The sequence below is a fragment of the Leptinotarsa decemlineata genome, unplaced genomic scaffold, assembly GCF_025532065.1.
Source record: "Leptinotarsa decemlineata unplaced genomic scaffold, Ldec_3_MD MMD2_tig00026314_RagTag_RagTag, whole genome shotgun sequence".
NCBI classification, from domain to species: Eukaryota; Metazoa; Arthropoda; class Insecta; order Coleoptera; family Chrysomelidae; genus Leptinotarsa; species Leptinotarsa decemlineata.
The window spans coordinates 3,042,539-3,056,307 of NW_027412684.1; the positions used below are offsets into that span (position 1 = coordinate 3,042,539).

The 13,769-nt window shown below is 35.6% G+C and overlaps 1 protein-coding gene across 3 annotated transcripts in view; it reads left to right on the top strand.

Annotated features, from left to right (window-relative positions):
- Nucleotides 1-630: 630 nt before the first annotated feature.
- LOC111503326 (nose resistant to fluoxetine protein 6) overlaps nt 631-13,769 on the top strand; it is a 47,088-nt gene continuing 33,949 nt past the window's right edge. The window contains exons 1-5 of one of the 3 annotated variants that reach the window (XM_074181647.1): nt 631-890; nt 4,003-4,181; nt 6,992-7,155; nt 9,997-10,073; nt 11,390-11,589. In XM_074181647.1, the coding sequence (XP_074037748.1) occupies nt 650-890; nt 4,003-4,181; nt 6,992-7,155; nt 9,997-10,073; nt 11,390-11,589 (861 nt within the window). In that variant the 5' untranslated portion in view covers nt 631-649. Of the gene's footprint in view, nt 891-4,002; nt 4,182-6,991; nt 7,156-9,996; nt 10,074-11,386; nt 11,590-13,769 lie in introns of all 3 variants that reach the window. The other 2 variants (XM_074181646.1, XM_074181648.1) reach the window with 2 other exon arrangements.

A 13,769-nucleotide genomic window follows, 5' to 3' on the forward strand; every position in this document is an offset into this window, starting at 1 on the left:
AAGCTTGGAGGATGGAAGTCTACAACAGTAGCTGAGGGTTACATTGATCAATCTATTTCATATGAAAAGGCTATTGCAGAAATTCGTGAAAGTTTCAAAACATGATTTATTTTCTTCAAAAATCAGCATGCTTGTATTTTAAAGTTTCATATATACTTATATACTACGTAAGGCTACCGAGTATCAGAAACTTCATTAGAGTAGTATGAAGATTTATTGTTTGTATTGAAAGCCATAAAATTCATACAGAAACGTAATCTTATTTTATAAGTTTTGGAATTGTTTTTAATGTAATATTCAACTGAGAAAAATATTTTCTTATTAATTGAAAAGGTGGAATCGAAAGGGCATTGTTGTTTATCCGAGAAACGGAGGTTTCTAGATTATGACTTCATTTCATTTTTTATTAGTTATTATAATTTTTCATTTGGCAACGACTCTGACCTCCTTAATTTATTATTATGATTTCATCAAATTATCTCTCTATACATTTCACTTGAAATGTCGGGGTTAATACATTAATTCACTTCAAAACAAAAACTTTATTCAATTTCGTCAAAAAGTTAATCCTGATATTTAATCAAATAATTTTATCAAACTTGATCTAATAAATGAATCAACACCTACACATACATTCTCATTGTACATTATGGTGCTGCATACGCAATTATTGTCAAGGAATATGGTCTTGAAAATGATAGTGTTTACGTGTTTTATGGGTTTATTCAGTTCAGTTCATAGCCAAATTGTATTTCCAATTCCAGATTTGGACCAATTTCTCAATATCACAGATCAGTTAGGAGAACTTTCAGTTCAGCTTTCCAATATAAGTGAAACATGTGCAAAGCAAGTGGAAGTTTTAGCTCAAAATACGGATATCATAACAAAAAGTGAGTTAGGTTACAGGCACAGAAGTTATAGATAACTACAGTATGCTAACCTAGTTATTGTTTGTGCTTCAGTGCCATTATACAAAACAATGTTCAAAGTTATCGCATTTGAAAATGTTGTTTTACCTAAACATTTATGTTTGTCGTTTGCATCGGGAATTAACGTTTTATGTCTTAATAGGTCGAATAAATATCGTGGTCATGTCTCAACAGTTTGAATAAATTGACATTAGAACTCTAGGACTCTAGCTAGAACTGCACCTAGTCGTGATTCGAGATGAAAATCCGGAAAATGATTATTTTCCATGTATCTCCATTCTCTATCGTTAGTTATACTAACCCAACAACATTAAAGATTATATATTAGTATCATTTCTCTTGTTAAATGTTAGAATACCTATATATTTACTTTGAAATATTAATTTCTAATCACGTTATCGAAGATTTAGGTAACGTCACATGAAAGATAGAACCTCTGGCGTAGAATACATAAAAAATGGACTGCTCTCACCAGAACTGCAACAATCCTCACGGCTCGCGTTTCACCCACCAAGCGTGCATCTTCAGAAAAGTAAAGACTGGATCCTAACTCTAAACATTGCCTATTTATATATATCAAGGTATACTTTCAATTTTTAAGCACAATGATTTCTTGTATAAATATTGGCAGAAAATTTTCTCGTGAAAGTTCTCGCTAATTCTTAATAGAGTGGTTCACATGGAGGTAAAAAATGGGATGTTTGGAATAGGACTTTTGTCACTGTTCATTATTCTCATGCCACACTTCACTATTTCCACTCTCTCAAAAGAGTCCAAAAGTCTGGTGACATATTGTTCTCAGTAATTTTAAATTGTGTTCATTTATTCTATAGTAATTTTCCAAGGCGTGTTGAACTGAACAGTTTTAATGCCTTTTAAAAAATTCGATCGAACCCATTATAGTGCATCTTGTTTCATATGAAAGTTATTAACTTTGAATCAGTAATATATCTGTACTGACATTCTTCCTATAGACATCAAATTCTAGACCTCGGTTACTTCTAATCCCCAAGACATCTAGGAATGGTAACTACTCGTTGTTTTTAGATTCATACAGTTAATTCCAGTTGAAATGAACCACTCTGAGTAAGTCATTCGATATTGAGACTGAGAAATTGTAAAACTCATTAACTTCAGTTTTCAGTGTTCATTTAAAAAACAACCCTTTGTGAGACACCTCCTCCTCAAAACATCCTACATGTCAAGAATTTCGATTGAAAATAATTTTGTAGTTTACTGTAGGCTCTGAGTACAATAATTTATATATGCATTTGATTGCATTTAATGGGGGGTCGGTAGCCGGACGGTTCAACGTGGATGCTCAGTCAATCGACCAATGTGTGAGTCGATGGTTCAAGCCGCAGGCAGAACGTTCGATTTTCGCGCGTTATCGTCCAACCCGTGTTAGGAATCACACGTTGAAAGGTAAGACCTCGTTAGTCCTTAGCTCGCACAAGTTTCGACTTCTGAAGGTTGTCGTTCGTAGAGGTGCGATAGCTGGTTAAGGGAAAACCATATTTTAAACATAACATATATTTTGGATTTGTGAAGATTTCGAATGTTTTATTGTAGATTCCTGCCGGATCCCCAAATAGAAATGAGATAATGCAGTTGTGAGTACCTATATAAGACTGAAATAAATATTTTTCAAAAGTTCCAATTCCTGATTTTCAATAGATTATCAATGAGAAGTGCAACTTATTTCGAATAATTTCAATATGTTTCGTCCACGATAATTTTCCATCAATATATAATTCTAGGAATGTAATAGAATTGGTATAACTTATTGAATTGATATCAACAATTATAGGATTGATACAACTTCTCAATAATCTTTTAGAAATATTAATGTACCAAAATTTTTGGAAACTCACTGTTTTTTTTTTTTCGATTACCGTAGCGTAGTGCATCGATAGTTATTGCCACATGGACGTACCATAGTAAAAATCAACCAGTAAGTCCACTCCCACTACTTTCATTCATACATTCACAAAGTTCTCGGTGACCTCGAAACGAAGTGCGGAGCCAATTTCGTTATTTAAGCATAGGTGTGCGCCCATATAAAAACGAAATTCAAGGATATTCTAGAAGATTTTGTGAAGAGTTACTTATAACCAACTACAAAAACTAAAAGAAATAATAACAACAGCGAATAAACTAAACGCAATATCAATTTCCGACCATTTATTATAACTAATCCGATGTCTGTGGTACCGTGGAATTCTTCGATACTACAGCACTGAACGCGTTGGATGAGAATCTCATCCTAAGAGCGGTTTAAGGTCCCTGGCAACTCGGGCGGATCGCGTGGTAAGAGAGCCTACTGGTTGTATTATTCGACTGTGTACGTACTGTCAAAAAGGAGTATTATCTTGAAGTTATGCACCACTTGCGAAAAGCAATGTGAAGAAAACGTCCGGTATTGTGGAAAAACAATTCATGGCTTTTGCATCACGATAATGAACCTGCTCACTCGTCATTACTTGTTCGTAATATTTTGGCCAAAAACAACACCGTAATCATGCCTCAACCACCGTATTCGCCAGATTTGACACCCTGCGACTTTTTTGTTTCTAAGGTTGAAGAGACCTATGAAAGAACGGCGTTTTGCGACGGTTGAGGACATAAAAACAGAATCGCTGGGAGAGCTCAAGGTCATACCAAAAAGAAGATAGCAGAACTGCTTCGACGATTGGGGGACAAAATTGAAATTGATGAATAAATAAATATTTCTCGAGAAAAACTAAAATTCACCTTATTTTTCAAATAATCGGGTACAAGAATCTTTCGAAAACTAATACCAGTGAATTTTAGTTATTTCATGATTTTAATTTTTTTTGTGTCCCAATTATCAAAAAAGTTTTTAAGACAGCCCGAAATAAGCCAAAAAATTTATAGAAAATATATTTCTTTTTTCAGATTCAGACTATTTTCCTTCCATAAAATGTCGAATAATATATGTATACACTCTCTGTATATTTATCCTTACATTGACATTATATTTTCTGTATTTGAATTATAAGGATGTTTGCAAGTTATCGTCCACCAGAATAAAATCGGTATTGATTTTCAGTGGTAGACGCGTCAGCAAAATTTCCATACTCAGGTATGCTATATTCTGGAAGAGTGGAACTCGGAAACTTTGATGAATGCATGTCCATTGAACATACATATGAAGGTGGTAGAATCCTAGGAAAATACTGTTTATCAGGGTTGTTCATGCCCGATTTTGACAACCTGTATAATATTGAGGTGAGTGAGCTACGCCAAAAACTATCCATGCAATAATCCATGCATCACTAATATTTTCGAAACGATGATTACTGATTTCGAATGAATGAAGGTCTGTAGAAAACACATTTTTCAAATTATTGTAGTTAGAATGCGTTGAATCAGAGAGAAACTTTGACATATGTATTACAAAAACAAAATTAGAAATAGATATGGCTCATTCGAAGAATTACGAAAGTGCTTTCAATACCAATGTTTTCGTTAGTTTTGAAATCATTAGAACTATCGAATTAGAGAAAAGAGTTATTTTTGTGCATTTCAAGACATTTCAGTCCCTTTATTGAGAATATAAATAACTTTCCACTTTTGTGCCCCTCTGTAATGCCATCCTTTTTCATTCAATAATTTTTTCCGATCACTTATTTCGTTTCCATTGCGTGTTTTTTCTTCGATCCTTCTTCATCAGGTTCCAAAATTCATCTTCCAATTTGAAGGTCCTTTATCTACTTTTTGGACAATTCCATTGACACGATCTTTGACTGCAATAGCTTCAACTGTTTCTGTCTGTTTAAAATCTATTTTTCCGTTAACCAGCCATCATACTCCTACGAACGACAACCCTCAGAAGTCTAAACTTGTGCGAGCTAAGGATTAACGAGGTCTTACCTTTTAACGTGTGATTTCTAACACGGGTTGGACGGTAGCAAGTGAAAATCGATCGTTCAGACTAGGGCTTGAACCACCGTCCAACACGGCAGTCAATTCGAGTGAGTGAACAAAGCACCCGCGTCGAACCACCTGGCCACCGACCGACCAACTTGCAACTTTTGTTGAAATACGATTTGTTGCAGCTATGCCCGATAGAAATAATCTCACTTGCTACAGAGGCACATGTTGGCAGATCATCAGATTTCAAATGAACGTCTCGGTAGGAAGAGGTTAAAAAACTTTCCTAAACACATTTACAATATGAGGCATGCATTAATGAATCCATATTACGCAATGATATACTGTGAATACCAGGTTACAAACAAATATTATTGGGATAATGTTTGCTATCCCATCTATTTAAATTTGTCGTCACGCTAGTGACCATCTATTAAAATTTGTCGTCACGCTAGTGACGGTGAAAATGTGATGGTGAAAATGGTTGAGAGTTTTCTATACACTTGTGACCAGGCCCGTCGCCATGGGGGGATGCGGGGGAGCCTCGCCCACTGCTTTTTCGACTTGGGAAATAGTTGGTAAATTTTGGGCCGTGAAGATAGAAAAAAAAAGATTTAAAAAATAAAAATCAGAGAAAAGAAAGGGAGAAGTAATAAGAAAAGGGAACGAACCAGGAGAAGGTTGGGATTTCTCAACATGCATATTTTGGAGATCCTATACTTGGAAATTCTGAGTTGTTTGAATACTTCAAACAGTCCTGCACAGTCCACAAATTTTGAAGTGACAATTTAACAAATTTCCCAACTTTTCGCTGTTTTTTCGACATGGAAAAGTTGGGAAATTTCGGGCCGTGAAGATAAAAAAAATAATAGTAGAAAACAATACGTAGAATATTATTTAAGTGTTGTTTTCTTTCATTTGTATTGAATATTCCTATACATGGTGGATATGGTGGAAGACCAAGGACCTTGATCCAAAGTAGAATAATTCCCATTATTATTTTTATATTTACCAAAATTTATTTTTGTTGATGCATACCCTAACGGGTATAAGCATTCAGCCAATCTTTGGATAGCTAAGTAAGAAAATCAATATATTATAGTAGTAACTAATCCCTCGGTTTCCATTTTTTCGAAAGTTGGGAAATTTTGCTGGTGGGGTTGGGAAAATTTGGATTCCCCCCCTGTTTTTTTTTCGCTACGGCCCTGCTTGTGACATACTTATACAAATCCCAATCACCAGAACTGTAATACTCTTCTATTCGCGCGTTTCGCCAAACAAGTTGACGTCTTCAGGGGATGAGGAAAAATAATTACTTGCTATGAAACTGGTCTCTATTCATATCTAACATGGTATTCTTTTACTTTTAAATATCTACACATCAATGTTTATGGGTTGAAATTTGTGGGAAATTTCTCGTGTAAGTTCCTGCTAATTTCAACAGAATGTTTCATGAAAAGGTGACCAATGGGCTGTTTGGAATGGTACCTTTGTTATTGGTCATAGTTCTCTTTGCTATTCCCAGACTTTCAGAAGCATCTATAAATCTAGTGTAATGTATTAATCTTTCCAAGATGACACTATATTTTTCTGGTGTTCGAAACCGGATATATACTGCATGTTCTTCAAAATGAGTTTAATAACTCTCTTAATCTGATTGTCATTCCCGACTTTTCATATTCCAACATCTTGTCTTTAGAATTAGCTAACATTTGTTGAAGTGTGCAAGAAGTTTTGAAAACTAATTTCATGTTCAACCCTTTGAATCTAATCCATTAGTGTACCTTGTTTCATACGGAAGGACAATACATTTTGGGAATTGTCTAGTTTAGGTCCTGGCGCGCTTACAAAGGTTAGGTTAGGTTAGGTTCAAATATTCTCAACATAATATTAATTTCAATATCAGTACTAATGACTAAAGGTTATGTTAGGAGTTGGGTTAGGTTATGTTATATTTTGATTGTGCTATCAAATATTTTTATTTACATGCGCCGGGACCTAAACTAACCAATCTCTCAAATTTTGAACCTACATTTTTTTGATGCAGGTATTCTTCAAATATAGTACTCGAATGTCGGTTCTAGTTAATTTGGAGTCAGAACGTTTTCATCCAGTAAACTGAGGACATTTATGTTTGACTATGATCGAAAATAATTATTTTTTAGCTAGGTCATCAGTTAGCCACTTGTACTCCAGATGGTTGTTCGGCTAAGGACCTGGTGGAAATTGGAAAAGTTATGTATCCAAATGTTCCTCTACTATTCATCGATAACTTCTGTACAACCATTGAGACAGGCCAAGAATTCAACACTGGAAATATAATCATGATGTAAGATTTTTTTTAAAGTGTCAGTGTGAAATATACATTTGCAAACATTATCCAATGGACAAGATGGCATTAGTCAACGTATGAAATATATCAATGTATGTTGTCGCAATGAAATGATGATACCTTTTTCTTGTGTTGAACAACTTGTATAATGTTTGATCAACCGTAGGCCAATTTACAACTAATATCTAAAGGCTGAACTTGGTGTAATTAAAAGTATAAATACGTTACAAAAATGAAAAGTAGAAATATCATTACAATGTTCGAGAGCTTTCAATATCTTATTACTTTCTAATATACCTATGTTATGTACTTTTCAAATCAACAGATTCCGTTTTATTCGATAAAACATACGAGACTTATTTTAGGAACACCTTGAATTGAAATGTTTAATCTAGTTTGTTCGATGGACCGTTATTTGCTATACCTGAGATTCTATAGGATGATAAAACATCAATTTTTCAACTTCAATTTCTATCGGTGCAATTTCTAGAACAATTGTCAAATTAGATCGGGCTCTATTTATGTCAAAGTATGGTTGAATGAATAAATTCGATGAATCACCATATACTGAATAATATTTGAATACAACTTCTCCAACAGTACTGATTCTCTCTCTGATTTAGTGCCTATACATCAATGTAACAATACAAATCCTTGTGTGTCAGAACAATTGATCAAATTGTGTCAAATAATTTACACCAATGTTCTTTAGGCTCTTCAACTTGTTATACGAAAAAGCAGTCAATCAATGATTGTTGAATAATTTCAATACTTCAACTTCTCAACCGGTCATCAATATGGTTTCTGGAGGTGAAGAATTTCTCCCACTTTTGGAACAATGCAATGGAGCACACGGAAAGTCTCGGGCTATTTTGCTTGATGTTTCTAGAGCTTTCCATAGTGTCTGGCATTAGGGTTTACTATTCTTTTTTCAATGAAATAAACTTTTAACGGCAAACTTTGGTTCAACAAAGATTGAGAGCAAGCAGTCGCCTTCAAAAATCTCATCTACCGGCAGTGGCGCAAAAATCCCAGAACCGAAAACTAAACTAGGTTTGTCAATGCTGCAAATTTGAAATTAATGGAAGCAAAGAACTTCACGAATCAGAGAATTAGGGATAAACTGCTTGCCAATCCCAACGGCTTCAGATTTTTCTGGTCGGTAGCTAAAACTGTCAATCCGAACTTTACAAAATCCACAATCCCAACACTAATAGGTACAAGCGGATGGTTCAATTGCAACAACGACATAGAAAAAGCATATCTACTAGCTGAACAATTTGCGTCCCACTCCACAGTCGATTTTCTGGGAAAGACACCACTCACTATTTCCACACTAGAATCCACAATTGCGGAAATTACTTTTCGATAGCATGTAGTTAGGCGAATTTGGAAACAACCTATTATCAACAAGGCGTCTGGTCCTGATGAAGTGCCCGTCATCTTACTTAAAAAGTACATCAATGAAATCGCACCACTATTTTGCAGACTTTTTAACATGTCTTGCAAGAGAGGGGTTTTTCCTCTTTGTTGCAATATTGCTCGCATTCAGCATATTCCCAAATACAGCAAGAAAAATCTTTCAAATAATTATACATCAGCCACTTTGCTATCGAATACTTTTACTATCAATGGTGGTGTTCCCCAGGGATCAATATTGTCTCCAACCCTCTTTTTATCGTATATCAACGACTTATTGGAAAAACCAAGAATCCAATATATTGCTTTGCTGACGACAGCACACTTGTCTCGTCATTCCATTTGGATGTGCGGATGCATATCTTCACCGGCAGTAGGAGGATATATATCTTAATGAGGATTCAAAGGCGATTTCGAATTGGGATGAAAGTAACCAGGTTCGATTCAGTGCCATGAAAATCCAGGCATCGGTTTTTCAAAAAGATAAATGTCCGCTTTCTGCTCCGATGAGCTTGTTGGGGGTTAAAATGGACACCAATATGTCTTGGCACAATCATGTCGCTACAATTGCAAAAGCTACTTCACAAAAGCTTGGAACACTGTTGCGAACCAGAAAACCTTACAAACCTCAACAACTTTTGATGCTTCATAAAGCTCCGAACAGACCTTCGTTGGAGTATTGTTTTCATATATGGAGCTCCGCCCCTATGCATACCCTAAAGCTGCTGGATTCCATCCAGAAAAGAGCCCTCCGCCGGATTGGAGAGGCGAACATCACTTGCGCCCTTGATAGTCTGGAACATCGAGGAAACGTTGGAGATTTATCTCTCTCCTATAGGTACTCGGCATGAATGTGACAGAACCGAATACCATAATGTTGGGGCATGTTATCTGTATCAATCAATTCATTGGGTATTGTTATATTGGAACTCAGATACATGGAAAAATACTTTTTACAACTCAAAAGTGAGCAACCTCAATGCTGTATAAAGCTCAACCTAGACCTTCTGAGGAATATTGCTCACATGTTTAGTCCTGAGCGCAACCTATGGCTGCTAGCTTCTGTTAAAAATCCATCCTCTTGATCGATAATCCAAACACCACAGCAACCTAGATAACCTAGAATATGGTAGGTTGGAAAAATGTCTCTATTCTAATGATACTTTCATGCGAAATGCTGAATAGATTTAGTCGCTTCATTTCACCTAATGTATGTCAGAAGTATGCGGCAATATAGAGCTCAACACATCTGGATCTACTCTTTTCAAACATATTCAAACATATTCATAACAGATTGTGGAGGGTAATTACCCTCAAAAAACTGCAAAAACTATTGATTCTTTCACAAAAAATGTTTTTTGAAGAATACTGCAACATATATTTATTAATAGCACTTCATTCAAGCTTCCTTTGTTTCAGTATTATTTTCGCTCTGCTACTATTGGTCATGATACTGAGTACAACGTATGATGTTTACCTATATAAAAATGAAATTGGTAAGTTCAATAATTGAAAATATAACTCTTTGTCGACTCCAAATAGGTAGGCATTAGAATTGATTGAACTATTAACTCTTAACTATATACAGGATATTGGTTTAGAAGCTCAATATTTTCCAGTAACTAATATCTGAGAGAGCAGTTTTATTTTCAAGGTCAGTTTGAAGGAAGATTTTTAACCTTCGCTCTTCAACTACCTACAGTAGAAGAAAAAATGTTTGTCAGATTAGAGGCACATCATTTCAAGTCTTCAAATTTCATTGTGAGTGATCCTATTTTTTAATACTCATTAATACAGTTTATTGTATGATTTTTACTATAAAGGATTTTACAAAAACCGCCATATATGTTTCGCTATTTAATAGGTTTCTCAATCGTAAAATAATAAGTTACTTCTGAATCACAACTATTTCATACTCTAACATAGTACCCACTTGAATGCCTACTTTATGATGAATGCATCTACCTGGTATAAATTCATTAACTATACGATAAATTAAATTTCCTAAAATACCGTAATTATACTTAATTTTTCTTACCTGGAAATAAACAGATTCAATAATAGCGAATTATTCAGTTCAATTTAATTGTTCATAAGATATTGAGAGTTTTTAAATTTGTTTATTTTAAAAATTCTCAATGATAAAAATTAGCTTCGATTACTCCACAGTTGATATGGCAGGTCGGCCTTATTTCAATATGAATTTTAGAAAAAGTCAAGGGGAGATGATATGATTACAGATATCCAAACCGAAAAAAGTTTTTGTTTGATGTAGGTATGAATTAAATGGGTACTGATTTTGTCTTTCGTAAAACAAAAATCTATGGGTGATTACATTATAGTGTAGTGGGTTTCCTGGATGGTGTGATGAGAGTGATGATTTCCAGGATATTAGTTGAATAAAAATAATAAATTCTGTTTTTGGACTCTTCCCCCACATTTCGGAATACTCCATCAGTTTACTATTTTGCATGATGCTTCTTTATTTTTCCCATAGCATCTTCACTTTGCATCTTCAGACATGACCTGGGTTGGCTTCATAAGTAAATATGGGATTGAACTATGAGAACTAAAATTAGAGATATTGATTTTTTCCGAAAAAATCGGAAACAATTCGTTTCAAAGAGGAATATTGACAGTTAACAAAAAGTAGATTGAAAAAATAGAACATATTCTATGATTTAAAGAGGTGGCTGTTGCATTTTCATGAAAAATACACTTAACAAATAAATGAATCATATTTCAGTTGATGTGTTAACATTACTATGTTAGATGATAATTTCACGATATAAATTTGACTGCATTTCAGAAGGTTCCAACACGTTACTCTTGGCCTTTTCCGTTTTCACTAATGGAAGAAAACTCCTGAAGACGACCGTTTACTCAAAAGATCACGTCCAAATATTTGATGGAATGAAAGTAATAAGTATAATGTGGATTATTGCTGGGCATGGAATAGGGTCGTTTATTGGTGGTTTACTAACGCCCATGAATAAAGAAAAAATAGATACTGTAAGTATATCCTTCAGATAAGTATTCAGTCTGTTAGAAATAAATATAGTTTAAAAAATACGCTTATGAAGAACATCGAACCAAAGAGTTAAAAATATTTTTTTAAATAAGCTTAAAACAATAACGAACGAAAAATACTAGTATTATTGTGAAAAAAGCGACGGGCGCTTGATATACAAAAAAATGGCACAAAGCGCCCACGCTTTATTCACAATAATATTAGTATTTTTTGTTCGTTATTGTTTTAAGCTTATTTAAAAAATATTTTTAACTTTTTGATTCGATGTTCTTTAAAAGCGTGTTTATTAGTTTTTTAAACTATATTTATTTTTATTTTTTAGTTTCGTATGTTATAAAAGAGTGTTTTTTTATTCTTTTTAAACTATATTTATTTTATTCAAACTTTGGGATCAATCAGCCGTATATTGTTTAGAAAAATGGCCATCGATATTTTCCGATTCCGGAGAGGGAGCCTAAAAATCAGCTACCAAGCCCAAGGAAAGCAGCAGGCGTGCAAAGAAGGGTTAGAAATAAGGCAGCAGGCGCGCGTGTTGATAAAAAAATTACTTTTTTCAAATGAAGAAATACATGTAAAGTGAGTTCGAATTATATCAAGGAGGTTACGTACAGCGCCATTTGCCCGCGAATAGATCAAGCAATAATGTCGATAATTCTGTAAAACACAGATTCCGAACATTCAAACGGAAATAAATATGAAAAGAAAAGGAGAGTTACAAACAAACAAACAAACAAACATACATACAGGTGAAGCTAATAAAAGCGTGATAAAAAATGCTTTCAGAAGCATTCTCAGTTCTAGGGATCCAAAATCGGGTCGACGAGCCGGCCGCTCCCAGCGGCAATACTAACAATGATGTCGAGATGGAGAGTGATGAAAAAATAGTGAATGATAGTGCTTCCACTTCAGGAAGTCAGTCCACGGGGAGGAACCTGTTACCTCTACCCCTCTTAAACAAAATTCACATCCGACGGCCAAAACGGCCAGAATTCCACCAATTGTTGTCCGCTAGAAAGACAAATGGGTATCCCTGTTGAAGTTGACGGCTCAAGAAAACATCAAGTTCTCCAAAGCCGTCAACCTGCAAGATGGCATAAAAGTTCAGCCTGAGACTTCTGACGATTATCGTTGGTTGTCCAGACTCTTGGTGAGGAAAAAAATCCCCCACCACACCTACTCGTTCCCTGAAGAACGGCAAATTCGTGCTGTTTCTAGGGGCGTGCCAGAGCACCTGGCAACCGATGATGTTCGCGAGGAGCTTGAATCCAGAGGCTTTGACCTCGCGTCAGTAAAGTGCATGAAGCGCTTTAACAAGCCCATGGCAATGATTTTTGTTGTGTTGAGCAAGGACCAAAGGCATATCTTTGATGTCAAAGACGTCCTGAGCGTGAAGGTTCAGGTTGAGCCCCAACATCAGTGCCACCAGGAGGGGTCAGCTTTGCTAAGGCTACATCCAAGAGTGCCAGCAGTACTGCAAAGCCTACCCCTTCTCAACCTGAATCCTCACCTCAGACGCAGGGAGTTTCAGACATCTGTGCCGCATTGGACCAGATGAAAAAATTGTTTGTACAATTCCCCGTGCTACAGAAAATGTTCATGGTGAATACCGACGTGATAACCGGAACTCCCAATGTCTAGACAACCAACGTTGCCTAGATCTCTGAAGATTGTTATTTGGAATGCTAATGGCATTCGTTTCAAAAAACTTGACTTTGAGAATTCTTTAATTGAAAATAACATCGATGTGGCTCTAGTCCAAGAGACACATCTTAGGAACGAATCTATTGTCATTCCAAATTACAGATTTTTTCACAGAGAACGTGTTGGACGTGCTGAAAACGATCCCTTCAGTGTGTTCAATACGGCATTGACAGTGCCCAATTACACGGAACTGAGGCCGTAGGTGTCGAAATTCAACTGAGCAGGGGTTGTCACAAACTAATCTTGGTTTACAACCCTCCAAACAATCACTTACTCCCAGAATCACTGAATGAACTGCTGATGGGAAGCAACATTCCGAAAATTGCTGCTGGCGACTTCAATGCCAAGCACAGACTATGGAGTAGAGCCACAAATCGAAACGGCTAAGCGCTCTATGAGCATGTCGATAGGCATGAATATCTTGTGCTGGGTCCAGATGAGCCTACGTTCTATCGCGGTC